At 44.0% G+C, this 22,654-nt stretch overlaps 1 protein-coding gene and 1 long non-coding RNA gene across 2 annotated transcripts in view; both read left to right on the top strand.

Moving 5' to 3' along the window:
- Positions 1 to 4,717, top strand: part of LOC119527005 — a 76,017-nt gene extending 71,300 nt beyond the window's left edge. The window contains exon 3 of the long non-coding RNA XR_005215298.1: positions 4,568 to 4,717. This is a non-coding gene — a long non-coding RNA (uncharacterized LOC119527005). The remainder of the gene's footprint in view (positions 1 to 4,567) is intronic.
- A 14,429-nt stretch (positions 4,718 to 19,146) lies between these two features.
- The window catches only part of ABCD3 (ATP binding cassette subfamily D member 3), a 116,408-nt gene continuing 112,900 nt past the window's right edge, over positions 19,147 to 22,654 (top strand). The window contains exon 1 of the mRNA XM_037826594.1: positions 19,147 to 19,431. Within this exon, the coding sequence (XP_037682522.1) occupies positions 19,322 to 19,431 (110 nt within the window). The 5' untranslated portion in view covers positions 19,147 to 19,321. The remainder of the gene's footprint in view (positions 19,432 to 22,654) is intronic.

Below are 22,654 nucleotides of genomic sequence, written 5' to 3'. Positions count from 1 at the left end.
TCACCTCTCCGTAACTTGGTTCTTCATCTGTAAGGACATGTGACATTTTGATGAGGTTACTTCAGTTAAGATGTGGCCCAACTCAATCAGGGTGGGTCTTAATCCTATTAAGGGAATCCCTTAAAAGCATAATGAAATTCAGATAGATAGAGAGAAAGCCACAAAGGCAGCAGCCAGAAGCTGAACATAATGGAACCCAGAAGAGAAGGGAGAGATCGGGAGGGGCCGCCATGTGCATTGCCATGTGACAGAAAAGAGAAGGACCAAGGATCACAGGCAGGCAGTCCCAGAATGCCACAGTCTTCAGGGAGAAAGCATTGCCTAGACGATGCCTTAATTTGGCCTTTCCTAGTTCTCAAAGCCATGAACCAATAAATTCCCATTGTTTTAAGCCAACAAATTGCTTGGTATTTGCTTGAGCAGCCAATGAAACTAAAACATGCACCCTATGCAAAAGGCACTCACTGTCTGAGGTAAGAAGAGGTCCAGTAAATAAACTAATACAATTCAGAGTGATAACTGGTACTGTAGATGAGCAGCAAGGATTTTCATCTTGATTTGGCAGTGGAGATAGAGAAAACATGGCAATGGAGATAAACAGACTCAAAGAATTGACTGAGCCAAGTCCTGAAGACCAAAAAATTTTAGGATTGGGATAGGAGGTTAGAGGTTAGAATTTATTATAATCAGACTGCAAAGGCTAGGCAGAGCAATTATCCACTCCTACCCCTCTCTTTTCCTTATATCATTTCAACCATATTGTTCCTTCTTAAAATTTCTAAGGCATTTTTGTCTATAGTGATTTTTCTACAGTTACCTGCCACCTAATATTTTTAACCGTCTTAAGTCTTTTCTAATAAGATTAATCCCTGATAGATCTTTTTGTTTATTCATAGATCTTTGATGCATCATAAAACATAGGCAATTAGACAATATAGTAGGAATTAATTTAGATCGACATATTTATTATAGGAAATTTACATTTTTTTCTCAAAACATCACTATAATATATAGCTATATTGGTGAAACTGTACTCAGTAAACTATTTTTAAATTACATTCATGAATAATAAAGATTTCATTGGGCCTTTTTATAGCTGTTTGTTTTTAAACTTTATGGCATTCTTTAGGTTTTCCTGGGACACCAACTTTTTCAGCCTTTTTAAGTTTCCACTCAGGTGGGTAGCACCTCAGTGGTAGAGAATCCAGGAATCAGACAGGGGTTAATTGTCCTATGAGGGGAGCAGGGAGCAGCAGAATTCCAACCTAGGCAAGGTTTTGGGGTAAGTTCTATTTGTGAGAGGGAGGCCTGGCAAGGTGCAGCAAGGTGTCCAGTCCCAGCTGGGTAAATGGCAGTACTTTAGTCTTAAAAGGGGATTGGTAGTATTGGGCTCGTTCTAGTTTGCTAAAGCTGCCATAATGCAAAATACCAGAAATGGATTGGCTTTTATAAAGTGGATTTATTAGGTTACAAATTTATAGTTATAAGGCCATAGAACTGTCCAAACGAAGGCATCAACAAGAGGATAACTTCACTGAAGAAAGACCAGTGATGTCCAGAACATCATCTGTCTGGGAAGGCAAGTGGCTGGCATCTGCCGGTACTTTGCTCCTGGATTCTGGTTTCAAAACGGTTTTCTCCAAAATGTCTTTTGGCTTCGGTCTCTCTTAGCTTCTCTTTGTCAGTTCCTGTGCATCCTTGCTTGTTCTCCCAGGGTGTTTTTCTCTAAGCATCCGGGGGTCCTCTCCTAGCTTCTCCAGGGCAAATTCTGGGCTTCATCTTGTAGCTTAGAATCTCCAAAAGTCTTTTTGTCTGCATCTCCAGTTGTCTGATTCTGTGTCAGCCCCTGAACTCTCTTAAGGACTCCAGTAAACTAATCAAAACCCACACTGAATGGGTGGGGCCACACCTCCATGGAGATAATCTAATCAAGAGGTCTCACCCACAGTTGGATGGGTCACATATCCATGAAAACATTAGGTTGTTTTCAAACTAATAAAAAGATATCACCCACAATAGATCTGCCCCCACAAGATTGCATTAAAGAACATGGCTTTTTCTGGGGTACATGGTAGATTCAAACCAGCACAGGGCCAAATAGTTAAAACTATGCTTTATTTAGGAGCTGTGTCTGGATGCCTGGATTCTATATACAGGTGGATGACTAAGCATTGAGCTTGCTGGATAGGGTGTTAAGATTGTACTTGCAATTTCAATCAGGATTTGCTTAAAAATGAATGGAACTGAGCATGCAAGTGTGGGTAAAGTGGACTCGGCAGAGAACCAAAATAAACATAAAAGTAAATGTAGAATCAAATGTAGTCAGAAATCTGCCTCCTTGCATCTCCCTAATCTGGATTAGTTTCTCCCTCTAATACCCTCCCACAATACTTTGATTATACAGCACAGCTCTTATTACAGTGGGCCTTTTGTTTGTTGCTTATATGAATAGATTGTTAATTTTCAAGAGATCAGGGAGTATTTAATTACTTTTGAATTCCTTATTAGTACGTTCTCAACACATGTGTGACAGGATAATTTCTCAAGGTATCAGTTTATGTGCTTTCCTTATATTTTCCTGTTTCTCTTCTCCTATTCAAAGAGCAAGCTTTGTGTTTCCTTGCCTCCACTGGGCATGGTAGGAGGACTTCGTGGCTTTTGATGGTCAAAGCTCAAACCCACTGAGACCAGGGTCTGAGGAGACTAACAAGATCCTGCCAGAGAATGGAGGAGAGGGGAGTTCTTTAGCTACTTGGTGCATGAGGTCAGCAGGATGCTAAGTCAGAAGATCTCAGCCTCACCAAGGATCCCATTGTCCTTCTCACGATGAGGGAGGAACCATACAAGCTGGAAGGATGATACTTCAGTGTAAACAGATTACAGATAAAAGGAGGGGGCGCTACAATGCCCTGGTGGTGACATGTTAGACACCCAACCTTGATGCAACCCCAAAGGAAGGAAAGTCTGAGAAGACTGTGTTTACTTCTGTTTTTTATTTAAATTTCACTTTAAAAAATGGAATAGATGATATATTCAAATGGTTAAAAGCTCAAAAGGTACACATTTATTCAATGAAAAGTCTTCTTCCTACCCCTCACCCTCACTTAGTTATCCTATATGGAGTCCCCCAGCATTGTCAACTTTGTGTGTATCTGTCTTCATCTGCCAGGGCTGCCTTAAAAAGTACGTCAGACTGTTTGGCTTAAACAACAGGAATTTATTCTCTCATGGTTTTGGAGGCTAGAAGTCCAAAATCAAGGTGTTGACAGAATCATGCTTTCTCTGAAGTCTGTAGCATTCCGGAGGTAGCTTGCCAGCAATCTGTAACTCAGTCTCTGCCTCTGTCACACAGCCACCTGTCTCCCCCATCTCCTACTCCTGACTGTGTCCAAATTTCCTCTACTTAGAAGGACTCCAGTAGTATTAGAATAAGGTCCACTTCAATTCAATTTGGCTTCACCTTAACTAATAACATCTACAAAGACCCTATACACAAATGGGTTCACGTCCACAGGACTGGGTTTAGGGCTTGAACATGTTTTTGTGGGGGACATGATTCAATCCATAGCAGTATCCTTCCAAAGATATTATATTCATCTATAAGCATATAAGTATATGTTACTCCCCCAACCCCCTTTTTACAGCTGGCAACACATTTTGCATACTATTCTGCATCTTGCTTTCTTCCTGCTTAACATTATATCTTGGAGCTTATTCCATAGTACAAACAAATGGCTTCATTCTTTTGATGGAATATATATTTCATTCCATTTATTTAACCAGACCTCCACTGATAGACATTTAGGAATTTTCTCATCCCTTTGCTTTTACAAACAGAGATGCATTATAATTATAATATTTCACTTGCGTGAGAGTGCATCTACAGAATCAATTCCCTGAAGTGGAATAACTGGGTAAAAGGTCATGTGTGCTTGTCACTAGTTTTAAGCTATTGCCAAATAGTTCTAGATTTACTTACCTGCCTGTTAGAAACATTAATAAAGAAGTATATAGTGTGTTGTAAAACTGTGGGATCTTTGTCAATCTGGTAGGTAAAAATCGTGCCTTAGTGTAGCTTTATTTTATTATTATGTATAACGTAAAGGATCTTTTCATATGTTTGAGACTTTGTATTTTTTCTGTGAACTATATGTTTATAGTCTCTGCACACTTTTTTATTCAGCCTTTTTTTTTTTTTTTACTGATTTGAAGGTACTCTTAGGAAAATTCATCACTTGTATATGAAATGAAGTGCAATTTTTTCTATTGTTTTCTTTCCACTGTGTTTACAGTGTTTTCTGTTATGAAGAAATTTTTTTTAGTAGTCATTATCAATTTTTTTCACCTATGGCTTCCATATTTTTGCAATATTTGGAAAGGCCTTCCCTGCACCAAGATTATAAGATAATTATTTCATAAAGAATTCTTTCATATTTTCTTCTAATGCTTATGTGGTTTCTTTTAATTTCTTTTTTCTCTCTATTTTTAAATTCATTCTTTGAGCATTTTTGAATGTTTCCTCTTCACTCTGCTTGGAATATGAGGTATGGATCCATTTTTTTTTCAGATGGCACAGGATTAAAGAAAAATAAGACTTGGCCCCTTCTCTCACAAAGGTTACTTCACTTAAATAAACGAACATTGCAAGAGCTATGACAGAAGTCTGAACAGGGTGCAGTGGGGACACCAAGGAGAGGAAAAGAGAGTACAGAGAAGGTTTCACCAAAGAATAAATTTCCAATATTTACTGATAATTTGAATCATTTTCTTGTTTCTGTTTTTGTTTTTTTTGTGTGTCTGTGTGTGAGTGTTTTAAAATTATCTGACTTTATTTAGCATACCAATAACTTATCTGGGTAATAAACTAATATATACAGTTATCAAAAAATGTTGGGTGCTTTCCAAAGAAAATGTTTCTTTCTGAAGTGTTAGGTAGAATCATTTAAAAGTTGTCTTCATAATTTTCAAATTCAAAAGTGTGGTAATATTAACTTTTTGAAGAATAGAGTCTCTCTGTAATTCATGATTTAGATAGTTGAGTTTATAAAGGTTTCAGATGCCATTTCAGTTCCTACAAGCCACCAAACCTGACACTATAGAATTGATGGTTCAGAAACCATCTGATCCAATCACCTAATTGTACAGATAAGGGATCCACTGGCATTGTCAAAGATTACAAAAGCTAATGAGAGGCAAAGCCTGGACTATCAATCGATTCTTAGAAAGGCTCCAGAAATGTCTGTTAGGCTAAATAAGGCACATTTATCACACAGAGCTCTAGTCATACCTAAAACTCCCCTGGTTTTTCTTTGTTTAACATTGGACTGAATTCTCATGGTTCTTTTGTAGTTGACAGACATATTTAGTCATTCCAGCTATTGCAATATCATGGAACACTGATTGCCAGGGCTGTTTATGCTTCTTTTCTCCTAGGATGTTTCAACTTTGCCAACTTTTCTTCCCATTCCTCTGTGCTCATAATAGAACTATGTCAAAGGTGTCTGTTCTTGTTTGAGTGAATCAACATTTTGATGCCCTTTTTGAAATAGTCTTCTTCCTTGACTTCTCTGTTCCTATGCCTCCAAGTTCCCATACTACCCTTTTAAATTATTCTCACTTTCCTGGCTCCTCTTCCTTCTACCACCCCTCAAATACATGTGTTTCATAGGATTATATCCCATTGCTTATTTGCCCCTTCTTTTTGAATCTTATTCAGTTATAAGAATTCATTTGTTATATGGAAGACCTCTAAATCAATATATATATTTTTTCTAATTCAGTATTTGAAACTCTTATCCTATTTGTAATTTTTATATGTATTTTATTACTTGATTAATATCTGTTCCAGTACTGGATTGTTCTGGGTATTCTGTTTTGCTCATCACTGGCACCCAGTTTCTGACACATAGTAGGTCCCAAATAAATATTTTCATATAGATACATGTTTAGAACTTATCTTTTTCTGAAGTGTTAGATTTTAATTTTCTGATTACGTACTAGGCATCACTACTGGGCACTCTTCTTAGCACCTCACAATTTGTTCAGTTCAACAAACATTCATTGAGTGCCTCTAAATGCCAACACTGTATCAAGGCTTGAGTACATATAAAGAAGAATTATATACAGTCTCTACCTGAAAGAAACAAAAGAGTTTAAAAGTGTGGTGTTTAATCAGTATGACCTGCTTCATCAGTTTGGGATCAAAACCAATATCATTCATTTTTCCAATTAATTGCTCAATTTGGGCCCTTATCAGGAAACCCAGTATCTCACATTTGAGGCTGCCTCTTTCACCTAACTTACCAAAAACCCTAGGAGCTAACTCAGTCCAAAGAAATTAGATTCGTTTCCAAAAAAGAGAGAGAACTGAAGATTCCAAGTAGCCTGTTGATCTGATTTTTGGCTACCAAAAATCTTTGGCTACTAGCTGATTACAAACTGATTCTCCATGGTCTCAAATATCCTTGCCCCCTACCACGATATCCTGGATGCACAGGCTGTAGAGTGGTCAAAAGCTTGAACATTGCGCTGAAAAAACATAGGTTGTTCCCAGGTGATTGAATTAGGATGCCTTTCAAGGCTTAGCCATTCTGTGCTGCAAGTACCTCTTTCTGTGGCCAGTAGACTCTGTTGTTGAACTAATTCACCAGCCTAGACTTCCCATTCCCTTCTGAGGAGTTCCTCTTTAAAATCTGGAGCTAGTGAAACAGGACTATCTCAGTTTATGAGAAAGGTTCTAAAAGGATTGAACCTCAAAAGGAAAGAGAAGGAGATCTCAATCCCTTCCAGGAGGCTCTTCTATGCAAACTTTCCTAATACAATTTTGGGCTAACTAGGGTTATTTGGAAAAGTGGTATGTCCGGCGCTGCCCCGCTCGGTCCCCGGTTCCCGGCCGGCGAGGGGAAACAGGGAAGGAGAGAGAGAGATGCAGACTGCGCGAACTAACCTGGTCATGAATCACGACTCGAACCACACGGCAGTTGTGAAAGCAAGCCCTTTACTACAGCTAGATGAACATTCTGTGTTACTGGTTCCCACACGGGGCACGGCGCCTCGTGGGAGAGCAGCCTCGATGTGGCCGTCAGGCACGGCTCCTTGTGGGCTGTCTCACCCTACCCCGTCCGGGTAAGACCTTTTATACACAATTAACAACCAATAAGCTTCTAGGCTAGTATCGCGTATACAGGATTTCGATTGGTAGGAGCGGGTGGCGGATACATGCGTCACTATGCGGAAACAGGATGCAGGCGCCATCTTGGCTCACTCGATGGGCGGGGGTAACTCTAGAGCAGGCTGCAGCGCATACGCTAGGCCCGATTCGGGAGGCGGCTTTCCACATCTCCCCCTTTCTTATTTATTTTTGACCCAGTGTCTCCAGTGATGAGCGTGCTCCCGTGAACCCAAATGGTTCACAACCTCTTTGGTGCTTTGGGGAGTCTGGACTAGGCCTCAGCCATCCAGCGGCGGAGCCTCTAGCACCAACCAGAATGCTCACGTCATATGGAGACCGGAGAGTCCGTAAGCTGGAAGCAACGTGACTCTCCCTGCAGTGCTTTGCCTGGCAACTGGGGAACAACGACGGGGGCAGGAACAGCAGTAACCAGAGTCGGGGGTGTCACTAGGTGTCTCTGTGCAATGGCTAGGGTCCAGTCTGGCCACAACTAGGACTCTGCCCTAGAGACCCACCTGAGACAAAATTATGACTACTGGTGTCGCCTTTTACACCCGAGAAACAGCCATGCGATTCGCTACAAATTTTGCTCCAAAGCGCCCCACCTGAGGCGACCAGGAAGGGGTATGGTTAATAAATCGGTCACTATCGGGGGTAACAGAGGTGGGAGTCATAGCCATCATAGTGGTAACACGCAATTGCTGCTGCGCTTGAAACAGGCGTTCTAGCAAACATTTAACAACGACTAATCCCACCAATAATCCCACTACAATGAGGATCCAATTAGTTAAATTGGGCCAAGAGAACCAGGAAGAAACACTGTGCAATAGTTTCTGTAGAACCTCGCCTAACCCGGAGAGATCGACTTTAACGGGTTTTAACTTGATCCCCCCAATTGTGTCTAAACTAGATTCCACCTGTTGGGAGAGATTAACAAATTCAGGAAAATATGACCTTTTCAGCCAATCAGAGACTCTGGAAATGCTTCCGGTCACGTTGGCCCTGACAGGAGTGACACAGAGTTTAACCGTAAGCCACCGGGTGTCACATGTTTGCTGAAGCACTCTTCAGAGTCCATCTATTTCCAGTCCAAGTTCATCTATCTCCGCTTGGAGTTTCTGAATGGCCTGGAAATTTAAGTTCAGCATCTGATTGTGGCGGCGTAGCACGTCTCGGGTAAGGTTGACCAAGCCATTTACCGTTTCCATCGTTATGGCGAGCTGCCGATCTGTCCATGCTTGTAGCACAGCCTGCCCGATCGTTGGGACAAACAAAGAGGAAGCTACACTGGCAGCATTCGATAGCCATTCTTTTATGCCTCTTGGACGCCTAGACTTAGAGAAGGGGATATTGTTAAGTGAAACAACTTGAGAAACAGGGCCAACCCAGTCGGTTGCCTTGACGGGGAGCCAGACATAACTTGGGCGATACACTAGGATAGCGGGGCGGCGAGGCATCCGGGTCTTTGGAACGGTTGCAGACTGTAGGAGCAAGCCCCGGAAGGAAAAGGCACCTTTGAGTCTCCTTTTTACTCAAGATCCCTTCACAAGACTGGCGGCTCTTCCCTGTAACGTTAAGAAATTCAAGCAAGACTCCCTTACTTAACTCGCCATTACCAGTTTCACAAGTAGCATTCGCCGCAACTGTGGTGTTGACAACCTTGACAGAGAGGTTAGCAAAAGAGAGGATCAGTGTGTCATTGGTGAGGGGGAAGGACTCGTTGAAGCTTGTGGAGGAAATATAGTTCCACTAAAAAGAAAAAGGCAGATTAGAAGGATTGCTATAGGAGAGCAAAGAACAGAGTTACCGATCCTCTTTTTGGGCAACCGCGGGGTGGTCAGTCCTACTATTATCGTCTTGTCGGTCGTCGCCATCATCAGCAGGGTCGGAGGCTTGGTCTAATGGTTCAGGTTGTATATTCGTTGGCGTTTCTGACAGCTGTTCCTTGGCTTCTTCAGGTGATGTCACGGTTCTCACCAGTCTTTCCGGAACCCACACTGGTTGACGTCCTGGTTCCTGGGGAAAAACACAAACAGAGCCTCTGGCCCAGCTGAGCACCGGGTCAGGGCCTTTCCACTGCCCCGACAGGACATCCTTCCAACGGACTAGACCTCTATGCGGAGGACTCGGGGTGGTGTGTTGCAGGGCAGGTGTCATTCCTTGTGAATTTTCGTTTAAAAAATTATATGTGAGCAAGGCTACAGACAGTCGAGCTTTTGGGGACAGGCCGTGGCCTATACCCTCTTTCTGTTTTTTAAGCAAGTCTTTGAGAGATCTGTGCGCTCTTTCAATGATTCCTTGCCCCTGAGGGTTATAGGGGATGCCATGTTTTAATTGGACATCCATGTTGTCACAAAATTTTTGGAAGGATTTACTAGTGTAGGCAGGCCCGTTATCCGTCTTTAACGTCTTTGGCTTACCCCAAGCTGCCCATGCAGCAAGGCAGTGTGCAATGACGTGGGAGACTCTTTCTCCTGGTTCAGCAGAGGCAAATAAAACTTGGGAGCATGTGTCCACCGACACATGTAAGTACTTGATCTTACCATACTCTGAATGATGAGTGACATCCATCTGCCAAGTATCCCCTGGGGTGAGACCCCTAGGGTTGACCCCAACCGAGGGGACTGCTCTCTGCTCTGCACAATTGTTGCAGGCTCGGACAATATCTTGAGCAGCTGCACGTGGTATGCTGAACCGCTTAGCTAGGGTACCTGCATTGATGTGAAACTTGGCATGGAATTCTCGGGCTTGTTGATACGGTACCAGCGTCGGAAAGATGTGCAGCTGTCGAGTGGCTACATCTGCGCTATGGTTCCCCTGGGCCATAGGGCCAGGCAAACCTGTGTGGGCTCTAATATGGGTTATGTAAAAAGGGTGTTGCCTGGTCCATATAACCTCCTGTAGTTTGGCAAAGAACGTCCTTACTGTAGAGGAATGTTTAACAATGCCCACCGTTTCTAAAATTTGTACAGAGTTCACAACATAAGCAGAATCCGAGACGACATTTAAGGGCTCGGAAAGGCTTTCCAGGACTGCAATGATAACCTGCAGTTCTACCCATTGAGGCTTTTGTGGTTGGAAGAGCACTGTTTTAGGAGTGTCCCCCTCCACACAATACGCCCCTGTTCCGGAGCTGGAGCCGTCCGTGTATACGGTGGGGGCGCCTGCTAGTGGCCTAGGAGAGGTTACTTTGGGAAAAATCACTGGGTGCCGGGTGACAAACTGCAAGAGAGGAGCCTTAGGGAACTGATTGTTAATGGGACCAAGAAATGTACACCGGAGAATGGCCCATTGATCTATGCATCCGGTGAGTATCTCAAGCTGCTGGGAAGAATAAGGCACCCTGAGATTTTTGGGCTGCTGACCGAAATGCTGCACAGCCCTTTTAATGCATTCTAGGGCCAAGTCTGCAACCGCTGTAGGATAGTGCTCTAGGACTTTTTTGGGGGAAACTCCAGGGTGGACCCAGAGCAGCGGCCCCCGCTGCCACAGTACCGCAGTGGGCTGTAATTCTGTCGGCAGCACGCAGGCTTCAAAAGGCTCATCAGGGTCTATTCTCTTCAATGCAGCGCCACTGAGCGCCTGTTCCACCTGGCATAGTGCTCGCCTTGCCTCTGGAGTGAAGCTTCGAGGTGAGTTTATATTAGAATCCCCCTTCAACAGGTCGAACAAAGGTGTTAGTTTGACATTGGGTATTTTTAGGTATGGACGGATCCAATTGATATCCCCCATGAGTTTTTGTAGATCATTGAGAGTGTGTATATTGTCTAGCCTGAGAGACACCTTTTGGGGGGAAACATAAGTGGGTGCGACTTTCGCCCCCAGGAAAGTGGTAATGTCAGTCATTTGGATTTTTTCAGGGGCAATCTCTAGGTTAGCTTCTCTAAGACTAAGGACTAAATGTGACAAAACTGTTTTAAGAAGATCTGTGTCTCTATGGGCTAAGAGAATGTCATCCATATAATGGATGATTTTCACTTGAGGGAACTGCTGCCGAGTGCTAGCTAGCTTCGCAGCGACATACAGCTGGCACATGGTAGGACTATTAGCCATGCCTTGGGGCAGGACTGTCCATTCAAAGCGTTGACAGGGCTCCTCTTGATTACTAGAGGGCACAGTAAAGGCAAACTTAGGGGTGTCTTCAGGGTGGAGCGGAATAGAAAAGAAGCAATCTTTCAGATCTATGATGAAAATCGACCAGTGCTCCGGTAATGCCGAGAGGAGGGGCAGTCCCATCTGAACGGGCCCTAAAGGCTCCATGCAATCGTTAATAGCTCTTAGATCATGTAGCAGTCTCCATTTACCAGATTTCTTTTTTATTACGAATATAGGGGTGTTCCACGGTGACGTGGAAGGGGCGATATGGCCCTTTTCTAGTTGTTCTGATACTAGGGCGTGCAACGCTGCAAGTTTTTCCTGTGGCAAGGGCCACTGAGGCACCCACACCGGAGCCTCGGTTTTCCATTTTAGTTTTATAGGTGTGGGTGGGAATCTCTCCTCAGTGGCCCCTATGAAAAACCCAAGCCTCGTCTGTCAGACTTGGGGGCAGCTTGTATAGGCTCCGCACGTCCGTGCAGTGAAGCTCCTAAACCCTTGCCGGGGGTATACCCCATTTCTTTTAGCAGTCGCTTAGAGGTTGGGGAGTAGCCGCTAATTAAAGTAACATCCATTTGGGTCAGAATGTCTCTTCCCCACAAAGACACAGGCAGGGCTAATACATAAGGCTGGAAACTGCCTTGGTGTCCTTCTTCATCGGCCCAATGAAGGGCAGCTGCACTGAGCATGGGCGCTGAAATTTGGCCTATTCCTCTAATGGGCTCTTCCGCCCTGCTCGTTGGCCAGGTGGGGGGCCATTCTTGTTGTCTTATGATAGACCGATCGGCCCCTGTATCGAGCAGGCCCAAGAAAGATCTGCCTTGCACCTTAATGGTTAGCATAGGTCAAGACTCCAGGGACATATGGAGTCCCTCAAAAATCGCTCCACTGGATCCGAACCCTTTTTCCCCTCTCTGTCTGATTCTGCTTGGAAAGACTGCATGTAAGCTGGGTAAGAGCAGGAGCTGCGCCAGCTTATCACCTTCTGCAATGACTAAGGTGCCCCGCTGAGATTGAACCATAACTTGGGCACGGCCTGTGAAATCTGAATCTACAAGTCCTGGTATAACTGTTAATCCTTTCAGGGCCGTGGATGCTCTTCCCAATATGAGCCCTACAGTACCAGCCGGTAAGGGCCCCTTGAAGGAGGTCCCTACTAACTGGACACCCATGGAGGGGGTTAGTACGAGTCTGGAGGTGGCACAGAGGTCCAGTCCTGCTGAGCCGGGGGACGCACGAATTTGATCGGATCCTGTGTTGTCGAATGGCATGCAAGGGGGTCCGTCGAAAGGGCGGACCCCCTCTTCCCGTTTTTTGGAATCTGCTCAGGGCGGCCAGAGAGGCGTCTACCCTGCGCATCGAAAACCGATTTACAGTCTTCTGCGCGGTGGGGGCCTTTGTGGCAACGGCCACACGGCCTGGTTGCTGCACCTGGTTCGCCAAACCGTTGAGTGGCAGGGGGTTGACGTCTATTGGGACAATCTCTCTTAAAGTGCCCTGATTGGCCACAGCCATAGCACCCGTTAGACTTTGCCCCTAAGGTTCTCGGGCTTTTTGTAGCCACCTGTAGGGAGCTGGCTAGCATGGCAGCTAGACCTGCATTAGTTAAAGGGCTGCCAGCATCTCTACAGAGCCTGACCCACTCTGTCAAATTTTTTGCTCTGTTTTGTGCCAGGATAACTTTGCACTCCTTGTTGCACTGCTCAAAAATCATTTGCTTAACCACAGTCTCTGCTACTCCTGGATCTGAGAAGATTCTCTCAGCTGCGGTTTGCATCCTGGCTACAAAATCCGCAAATGGTTCTGTGGGGCCTTGGTGTATATTGCTGAGAGAGGCCTGAGCCTCTCCCTCACCTGTTAGCTTTTTCCAGGCACCCACAAAACAGCGGAAGATCTGGGCATAGACCTCTTGTGGGAAACCCGTTTGGTTCTGGGCATGGGCGCCTCTCCCCAACAGCATGTCAGCATTCCACCCGCCACGTCTCCCCGCCGCATTCCTTGCGGCCTGCTCTTCAGCTAACTCCTCAAACCATGCTTTCCAATCTATGAATCGGCCTGACGGCAAGCAAGCACGGGCTAGCTGAAAAATATCTGCGGGTGTATGATTTAGAGCAGAGAGGTTCTCGATCATGTTCAAGGTATAAGGGGCATTGGGGCCATACTGATGGACGGCCTGCCTCAATTCCCTCAATAGTTTGTAATCATATGATTCGTGCCGATTGCCACCTTGGGGATTGATAATAACCGGGTACATTTCTGAGACTGGCTGCGGCTCAAGTGGCTGGTAGCCACCCAGCATGCCAAAAGGTCTAAATGTTGTGAAAGGGTTCCATCTCCAGAAATGTCTCCCACCACTACCTAATGGCAAAGGGTCCTGAGGGCCTGTATACTCGGGCGGGGGGTACGGCAAAGGTTGCCCCTCCCCTGACCGACCCATCGGGGTTTCCGGGTCTGGCAGCAAAGGATAATTACATTTACTGGGCATGGCCACTAGAGGGAGCTCTCGGCAAGGTCCTTTGGTGGGACCGCCCAAGGCGTCAGTTGGGAGCTGGGGTGTCCCTGGGGGTGCAGCGGTAGACATTGGCGGGGCGGAAGGCCGCACGGGTGTGGCGGGAGGCTCCTCCCACTCAATTAGCGGGGATGCTTCCGCCTTCTCGTCAGTATCGCTATCTGACTCTGAGTCAGAGTCACTGGACTCCAGCGGTTTGCCCTTACAGGAGCCGTCCGCTGACGAAACTGACTGGGTTTCTTGGAGCGCGCACCGTGCTTCTTGCAAGACAGAGGACGGGCTTAGGCCGGTAGCCGATTCTAGTTCAAGGACCGCACGGACGGTCTCCCATATGGGTACTAGAATCGGGTCCATACACACGCCCGTCTGGCGCGCTCGGTCTATGTCGCGACCGAGCTTCATCCAAGAGGGTAGGCTAAGGCTGCCGGTGCAGGCAAACCAAGGGGCAAAAGTATCAACATCATCAAGAAAACGCTGAAGGGAGCTTTTCCTGACCGAGATACCCCGTTGTTTCAAAAGGTTCTTTAAGGGAGCTAAGAGAGGTGAACTTCCGGACTGCCCCATGATTGCAGTCGGCACTATACTTCAGTCACTCGGAGAGCTCTTCCGAGTCCCCCGGGGTCACCTGAAAACCCACGGGCCCTAACTATCATGTAATAAGACGCACTCACCTTCTCGCGTTGATCAGGCGCGGGAAGTCCGCCGTAAGCTCGACGCGCAGCGCTGCTCTCCTCACAGAGGGACCGTCGAGAGCGAGGCAGGAGGAGGAGCGTCCCCGTACGGGCCACCACTTGTCCGGCGCTGCCCCGCTCGGTCCCCGGTTCCCGGCCGGCGAGGGGAAACAGGGAAGGAGAGAGAGAGATGCAGACTGCGCGAACTAACCTGGTCATGAATCACGACTCGAACCACACGGCAGTTGTGAAAGCAAGCCCTTTACTACAGCTAGATGAACATTCTGTGTTACTGGTTCCCACACGGGGCACGGCGCCTCGTGGGAGAGCAGCCTCGATGTGGCCGTCAGGCACGGCTCCTTGTGGGCTGTCTCACCCTACCCCGTCCGGGTAAGACCTTTTATACACAATTAACAACCAATAAGCTTCTAGGCTAGTATCGCGTATACAGGATTTCGATTGGTAGGAGCGGGTGGCGGATACATGCGTCACTATGCGGAAACAGGATGCAGGCGCCATCTTGGCTCACTCGATGGGCGGGGGTAACTCTAGAGCAGGCTGCAGCGCATACGCTAGGCCCGATTCGGGAGGCGGCTTTCCACAGTGGTATTGTCAGGATGTCCCATTACAGACTTTCCCCAGTGCAATGTGCTTACTCTCTGTCCATGTGCACCAATAAGAAAGGCTTCTCAAGTGGCCCTTTTCTAAGCAAAGATAATCTGTGCATATGACTTGAGGTGTTACCTTTCAGAGAAATGACAGGCAGTTTCTCTTAAAAAAAAATGTTTAAGAGCTACCTCTCTGGACATCCTGCTACACATTGATAGAATTACATATGATACAGAAGTAGTACAAGGGATGGAGTGATTAACTTGGTTGGCGGGGATGGATGGGTGGAGGGAAGGGTGGTGGGCAGGAAAGACTATGTGGAGTAGGTTTTAAAGAACGACCTGGTATTAGGGATGCGGATGTTAGGACAGGAAGGGACTGGTTTTTCAGGTAAAACAAGAGCATATTCAAGGGGGATGATCACAGAAATGAATAACATAAATAGTGACTCCCAACTATTTATCTACCGGGATAGGGATGGAATACATCTGTTGGAGGGTAGGAGCACTAAGATAGGAGATTAGAGCAGTAGGCATTACTGGCTTTGTGTGAGATGCTAAGGATCTTGGAGTTTATCTTGGTGAGAGAAGCTAGTGAGGAATCTGTTCATTTGCATCTTATTATCTTCCCCCACAAACTGTGCCACTTCCACATCCTTAACCTCAAGTAAATATTGTCATTCTCTTGGGCTTTCAGCCAAGAAATCTCAGCGTCAACCTAAAATTTTTCTTCTCATCAATTAAGAATCTCACCTATCCCCATATGATTTGAACCCACAAAGTCCTTTCCTTCCTATTTGCTCTATGCTGCCCTACCTCAATTGTTCACAACCCTTTATATAGATTATTTCAAGAGTGTCCAAACTATTCTCTCTGCTTGGTGTTTCTTCCTTCAATTCATCCTACACACTGCCACTAGCATGGTCTTTCTTAAATAAAAACCGACATCACTTCCTTTCCCCCAAATCTGCAATGACTCGCTCTTACATGCAAAATAAGATCCCATTCGGTAATTTGTTGTTCTAGATCCTCTGCAAGTGACTTCAACTAAACACTTCAATCTTTTCTCTCATTTCACATCCCTCATGACTCTAAACCCCAGTTATACCAGACTCAATGATCTTCCTGAATCTGTTTTGTACCTTCTTATCTCTATGTCTCTGCTCCCGTTATAGTTTCTCCTAAATCACCTTCTTCCATCTGTTTTCAAGGCTTGACCCAAATTACACCCACTGTAATAATTTTAATGTTTTAAAACAATGATAAACATGTATTATCACCCACAATTTGTGTGTGTCAGGAATTTGGGAGCATTTTGGCTGAGAGGTCTGGCTTGGGATTTCTTGTGAGGTTGCAATCATCTGAAGTTTAGACTGGGGTGGAGGATCTGTTTCCAAAGTGGCTTACTCATGTGGATGGCAAGCCAGTGCTGGCCACTGGTGGGAATTCTCAGTTCCTCTCCAGGCTATTTGAATGTTCTCAGTGGCAGCTGGGTTCCCCAAGAGCAAGCAATCCAAAAGAGCAAAGTGGAAGCTGCAATGCCCCTTATAACCTGACCTCAGAAGTCACGCACCATCACCACTTCCACACTCTTTTTTGTCACACAGACAAGATTTGATATAACAGACGAGATTACACAGGGCATAAATACCAGGATGTGAAGATTATGGGGGACAATCTTGGAGATGCACTAATACAACATCTCTTCAGGGGCTTTCTGGATTCCTTACCTCTGTATGCCCCTATCCTTCCTGCTTCTAAATAGCTTAAGTTATTTTTAAATCAGAGCTCCTGGAGACTCGCAATAAAGCACGTTGTTCTCTTTTTCTCAATTATTTGGTATTATAAAGTATAAACCTGCAAAATTGCTTTGGTTAATCATATCAAAGGATATGGTGTTGAGGAATCTTGTTCTCTAAAATCCTAGGCTACCAGAAACTTTATTGTTTCAAAATCGTATCAGTGAGAACAGAGCATCCCATTTTTGCCTGGAATATATGAACCACTGAGTCATTTTGACTTAGAGACATGGCCTCAATTTATAGTGCAGAGGTTCAATTAAAGAGTTTTTGGACATAAGAGTCTACACTAATATTAATTTTATGTTTGCAAAAGAAACAGGACCTGAGTCCATTTCTCAGCCCAGGTCTGATATTAACCCTTTGCATACAGATCTGATTTGAGCCTATTAAGCACTGCTTCATTTAATTTTATGTACACTCCTTTCCTTCTCTTAAATATTTTAATGATCCCTGTTACTTCCCTTTTTTGGCGACATGACCACAATTCCTCTGTTGTGTGGTGTCCTTTACTGGAACAAATTAATAAATGTAACATCTTTCAGTTATAGGCTTGTTTTGGTGATCTTTACCAGATGGGTGTTATCAACAGCTAAAATTATTTGAGTCATATAACTAATTTCATTTTTTAGAATCTCCCATGCTTCTTGAGCAAGGTTATCTTTTGGAATGTCTTGTTTAAGAAATAACACCTATCCTTCCTTCTGAGGGTATGAAAAGTTTCCTAAATAGACTCAATTTTGGACTATCCTTCCACTGTTAAGCTCCAAGATGATACAGTCACTTTCTCCCAAGGTTCCTAACACTTTTATACCACTACACAATTTATTAATTAGTAATTTTCCCTTTGTCCTCCTGAGAGACTCATCTGGTCCTTTAGGATTCAGCTACAAAGCCATCTCTCTGTCAAGCCTTAATTGAAAGCTCTAGACAAAACTAAGCATTTTCTCTTCTATGCTCTCTAGCACCTTGCTCATATCTCTAATATGGCACTTAACATATTTATAATTTTTTCCATTTATTTCTGCTCTGTAGCCTCTGGAGAATAGGGATTATGATCTGTTCATCCTGTATCCTCTGTGCCAGGCGTACTTAATTACTTAATTGTTAAATGGGGTCATGAAAATGTACACATGGCAAATGGAGAATTTAGTAAAAGTTCCACTTTATCATAATTTTGAATTGATAGTTGAATACGCCTATTCACACACACACATACAAACACACATACCCTCATTACTATATTCTTGTAAATCTGTATTAGGCAACCATCAACTTACATTGAGAAAACACCTAAGAAACGTCCATTTCCTGGGCTGCTTTAATGTGTATGCACGCGTGTGTGTTTTATGTAAGGTTTTATGAACTTATTTCTGACTGACATAATGGCTTTCCTCTAGTTTCCTCAATTGAAAACAGGGATTCAAATTACTGTACATATGCCAGGGTAAATGCCAGGAATAAAAATTTCTGTATCTGAGAAGAATGCAGTAATCTGTAATGCCCTTCTGATTCTGGGAGTAAGACCAGCATGAAAACAATGTACGATTATTTCTGAATGTCATTTTGCAAAGACCAGTGTTTCCCATTTTTCCAGACCCATATGAAGAAATATATTTTATATTGTGCCCAGGACATACATCCACTAAAAACTGGAACAAAGATTTCTCAAAACAACTCCTTTACTACGCGGATACATTGATTTTTTTTTATTTTATTGTGTTCTATTCTTTCCGATTCCACTAAAGTAACAGTAATAACAAAGTAGTGATCCTGATCTACCAAACTGATTTCACAATTCTCCCGAGATTAACAATCCATGGATTGGAAAATACTGGCTTGGAAGAAGAGATTTGAAGTCATTTCTCCCACGTCTCCCTATCCTCTTTCGGGGTTTCCACTATTTTGTGTTCGTCCTAACAATGGCTGTGCATCCGATTTTGCGTAAACGCTCTAGGGGAACGCTCTCCTTCTTCTTGGTCTCTTTTAAGAGAATGGTAAGGGCCTATCACTTGCGGGTGGAATGGCCGGTCCCACTAAACCCTCGTGCACAGGCCAGGCCCCCTTTTCCTGTCGTTGTAAAAGCTGGGTGTGTGCGGCGGGGCTCAAGGATAAAGGAGTCAGGCGTGGGCTACAACCACGCACTGAACAAACGCCTAGCAGGAAAAGGAGACTTCAGCACCATCCTTGCGATTGCGTCCCGGGCTAGCCTGCGGGGCTCCGCGCATGCGCAGAGCGCATCCCGGGATATTTCCGGCCTCCGAGACGCCCGCGCGCGCTCCCGCGGAGCCAAAGTCCGAGGTGGGCTCCAGAGCGGGAGGTGCGGTGGCGCGCGCCTGGGGGCGGTCCTGCGCGGCCGGCACCGCCCTCCCTCCCCGCGCTCTTCTACTCCCAGTCTGCCCTGCGCTTCTGATTCTAAGGTAGTCACCGTTGCATCCTCTTTCCCGGCTCGCACGGGCAGGCGTGCCATGGCGGCTTTCAGCAAGTACTTGACGGCGCGAAACTCCTCGCTGGCCGGGGCTGCGTTCCTGCTGCTCTGCGTGCTCCACAGGCGGCGCCGCGCCCTCGGCCTGCACGGGTAAGAAGGCCCGTGGCCACGCCGTCTTCCTGGGCCAAATCCGGAGCTCCTCCTGCGCTCTCTCTCCCGGCCCGGCTGGTTCCTGCGCCGGCGGGGTCAGGCGGAGAGAGAGGCGACTGCGGATGCTTCGAGGTTCCAGTGTCAGGGTGTCCGGGTGTCCCTACATCGCCATCATCCCCCCTCCCCAGCCGGCCTCTCCGGCGCCCTCACTTTCCCTTGGGGACCGCAGATCATTGTACGCTTGCGAGCAAACCGCCTCTTCTCCGAGTTTGTCGCCACTTGGTGCCAGCGGGAGGGGGAAGCGGTGTCGTTCTGCTTCTCCAGCCCGCCTTGTTTCTGTAACAACTTTCTGGATGTGTTCTAGTTTTGCCATCTCATCTGACATACCGTGGAAGATTTGTTTTGTGGACGAGGATTTGTGATTTGACAGAATGGACGGTGTTTGTCTAAGTCACTTGAATTGGCTCGATTCCCAGGTAGCTGCTGTTGAAAGTCGCGAGGATGTTTCGTGTGAACTATCTTGGGTCCACTTGGCAAAATTGCCTTCTAAAGTAGGGTGCTGTCTTGGAGTTAGTTAACGCCCTGGCATTTCATCCAGAAAGGCTGAATCGGTCCCTAGTTATTAGGAGAGCAAGGTTCCCTCCACCGGGATGCGGTGCGGCTACCTTTGGCTCTGCAGGTGAAAGGTTAAAGTGCGTTTTAGGATCAAGACTTTTTTTTTTGAAGTATACTCCATTGCTTCCACGGTGAGAGAATTCTAATTTTAGATTTAACTTGGAGGGTTTTTAAGATTAGAGAAAGGAAGAGAGAGAATTGACTTAACGGTTGCAGGATTACAAACGTGTATTGTTCCCGTAACAGTATTTTTGTTGGCGAGAGAATGAGAAAAGGTAACTTCCCACGCATTCTTGCCAATCACTGAATCATTGGATATTTTATATTAAATCGTGGTATACTGCTTTCATGCGTTTTATTTCATTCATCCCTCTGGGCAGGAACTGTTGCCTCCTGATTTTGATTTGCCCAGAATATCTAATTAATAATAGAATTTGGAATAAAACAATGACAAGTGGCCTCCAAATGAAGTTCTTATTAGCTTCCTCCAGTTCTTCTTATCTTTAGAAGTCTGAAGCTAAGGTCTTTCTTTTCCTACCTAAATTCACTTATGAACGTTGAATATAATTTGCGTCTTGTCACTCTACAGTATCTAATCACTTTCCTTCTGTTCACTTTGCTTTTAAAATGATTAATTCTGGAAAATACACATTTTTCTTTTGGATTGTGTGCTTTCCGAACTCTCTTCTGGTTGCAAATGGAAGATTTTCTCCTCTTATTTGGGAATATACCAATGAAAAAAATGCTAAATGCTATAAAATAGCTTTGAATAACTTTTTTTTTTTTTTGCAGAGAAATACTTCATAGGACAGGTATTTTAATGTTGGGAAGGGAACTCAAGTGGACAGCTTAGCATTCACTGAGGCTTTTTTTTTCCCCCTTTCAAGAGTTCTGACAGCTCTGGCTTACTTTTATGATTTTTTAAAAAACTTGTTTTTTTAATTGGAGTATAATATACATATAGAAAAGTACACATGCCATAAGTGTAGCTCTCAAAGAATTGTCACATAGAACACTTTTGTGTAATCAGTGCCAAGATCAAGAAACAGAACATTGTCAGCACCTTCCAGATTCCCCTACACCCGCCCTCTTCCAGTCATAACTCAAGGTAAACCTGACTTGATTTATAGCACCATTCTTTAGTTTTGAGTGAGAATGGTTTAGCAATGTAGTAAAGGAGTGCAATAGAATTTCTTATTAAATAATTTTACCTGTTTGCTGTTGTAAAATGCTTGGAAAAATCCCTACTTTAGTAGCAACATACATTTGGGGGTGGGGGAGGGGGGATTAAATTATGCAACAGTTAATTTACAGAACAAAAGATTGTTAATCTTTTGCATTGGCATGGTAGGGAAAGTATTTTAACCATTAAATATTTTGTGGGAGGAAAATGCAAATTATGAGAGAATAATCTTGAAGTTTACTGAGATAAAATGACTGAATTATTTTGAAATCACTAAGAATGGTGTTGAGGCTATCTTTATAGATATTATGCTTCCAAAATCTTACATCTTTCAGTATCACAGTACTGGTATCACAGGTCAGAGATTAGAAAATGTGAACTATATTTTCCTGGCCTTTTGGTTTTCTTTGGTAGCAGTGCTAATTAATTTTAATAGCTAATGTTTATTAAGGAAGCTGTGACTGCTCTGCCTTCTTTATTATGATGTTAGCAGCAGGTTTGTCTCAGAATATATATTCCCTTAGAACTGGCCAGGTAGTAGAGCTAAAGTAGGTAAAACCACTTTAACAGTTATAATGTAGCAATATTGCAAACATTAGAAAAATGAGTAATTAAAAAAAATTACTTTATCAAATAAAAAAAAATTTCTAAACCAAAAAAGTAAATGGGAAAGACAAATATTCTGAAATAACTTCATTCCTTCCAATATACTCCTGCCATACCAAAAGAAAATTAATGAACCATGGTCACACCTGAGCATTCCCATATCAAGATCGAGTCTGTTCTTATTAGATTATCATTCCCCCTTCGCTAGCTGCTATCTATCTCTAGGTCCTCTATATTCTACAATATGTGACACTTAATTTACATTGCTTTGCAGAGTTCACATTAGTGGTAACATAATATCTCTCCTTTTGTGTCTGGCTGATTTCATTCAGCATAATGTCTTCAATATTCATCCATGTTGTCATGTTTCATGACCTTGTTCCTTCTTACTACTGCGTAGTATTCCACTGTATGTATACCACGTTTTGTTTATCCACTCATCTGATGATGAACATTTAGGTTGTTTCCATCTCTTGGCAAATGTGAACAATGCCACTGTGAACATCAGTATACAAATATCTGTTCGTGTCACTGCTTTTCAGAGTAATTTAATGTTTTGGGTTATTTTTTACTTTTGTTAATGCGATTTTTAAAAATCTAGTTAAATTATACGTATATATGTTTATATAATATAATATATATATATATATTTAACCTTTTATTATGGAAAATTTTAAATGTATATAAAGTAAACAGGATAATACAATGTGATCCATGTACATGTTATTCAAAAAGAACCAACAACAGTCTTACTTCATCTGTATCTTTACCTGCTCCCTTAGAACAAAGTAGAACATTTTCATCTCCATAGGAAGTTTC

This window comes from Choloepus didactylus, chromosome 2 (genome assembly GCF_015220235.1).
Source record: "Choloepus didactylus isolate mChoDid1 chromosome 2, mChoDid1.pri, whole genome shotgun sequence".
NCBI classification, from domain to species: domain Eukaryota; kingdom Metazoa; phylum Chordata; class Mammalia; order Pilosa; family Megalonychidae; genus Choloepus; species Choloepus didactylus.
Note: the sequence above shows the minus strand (reverse complement) of the source record. Positions and strands in the feature narration are given on the sequence as shown.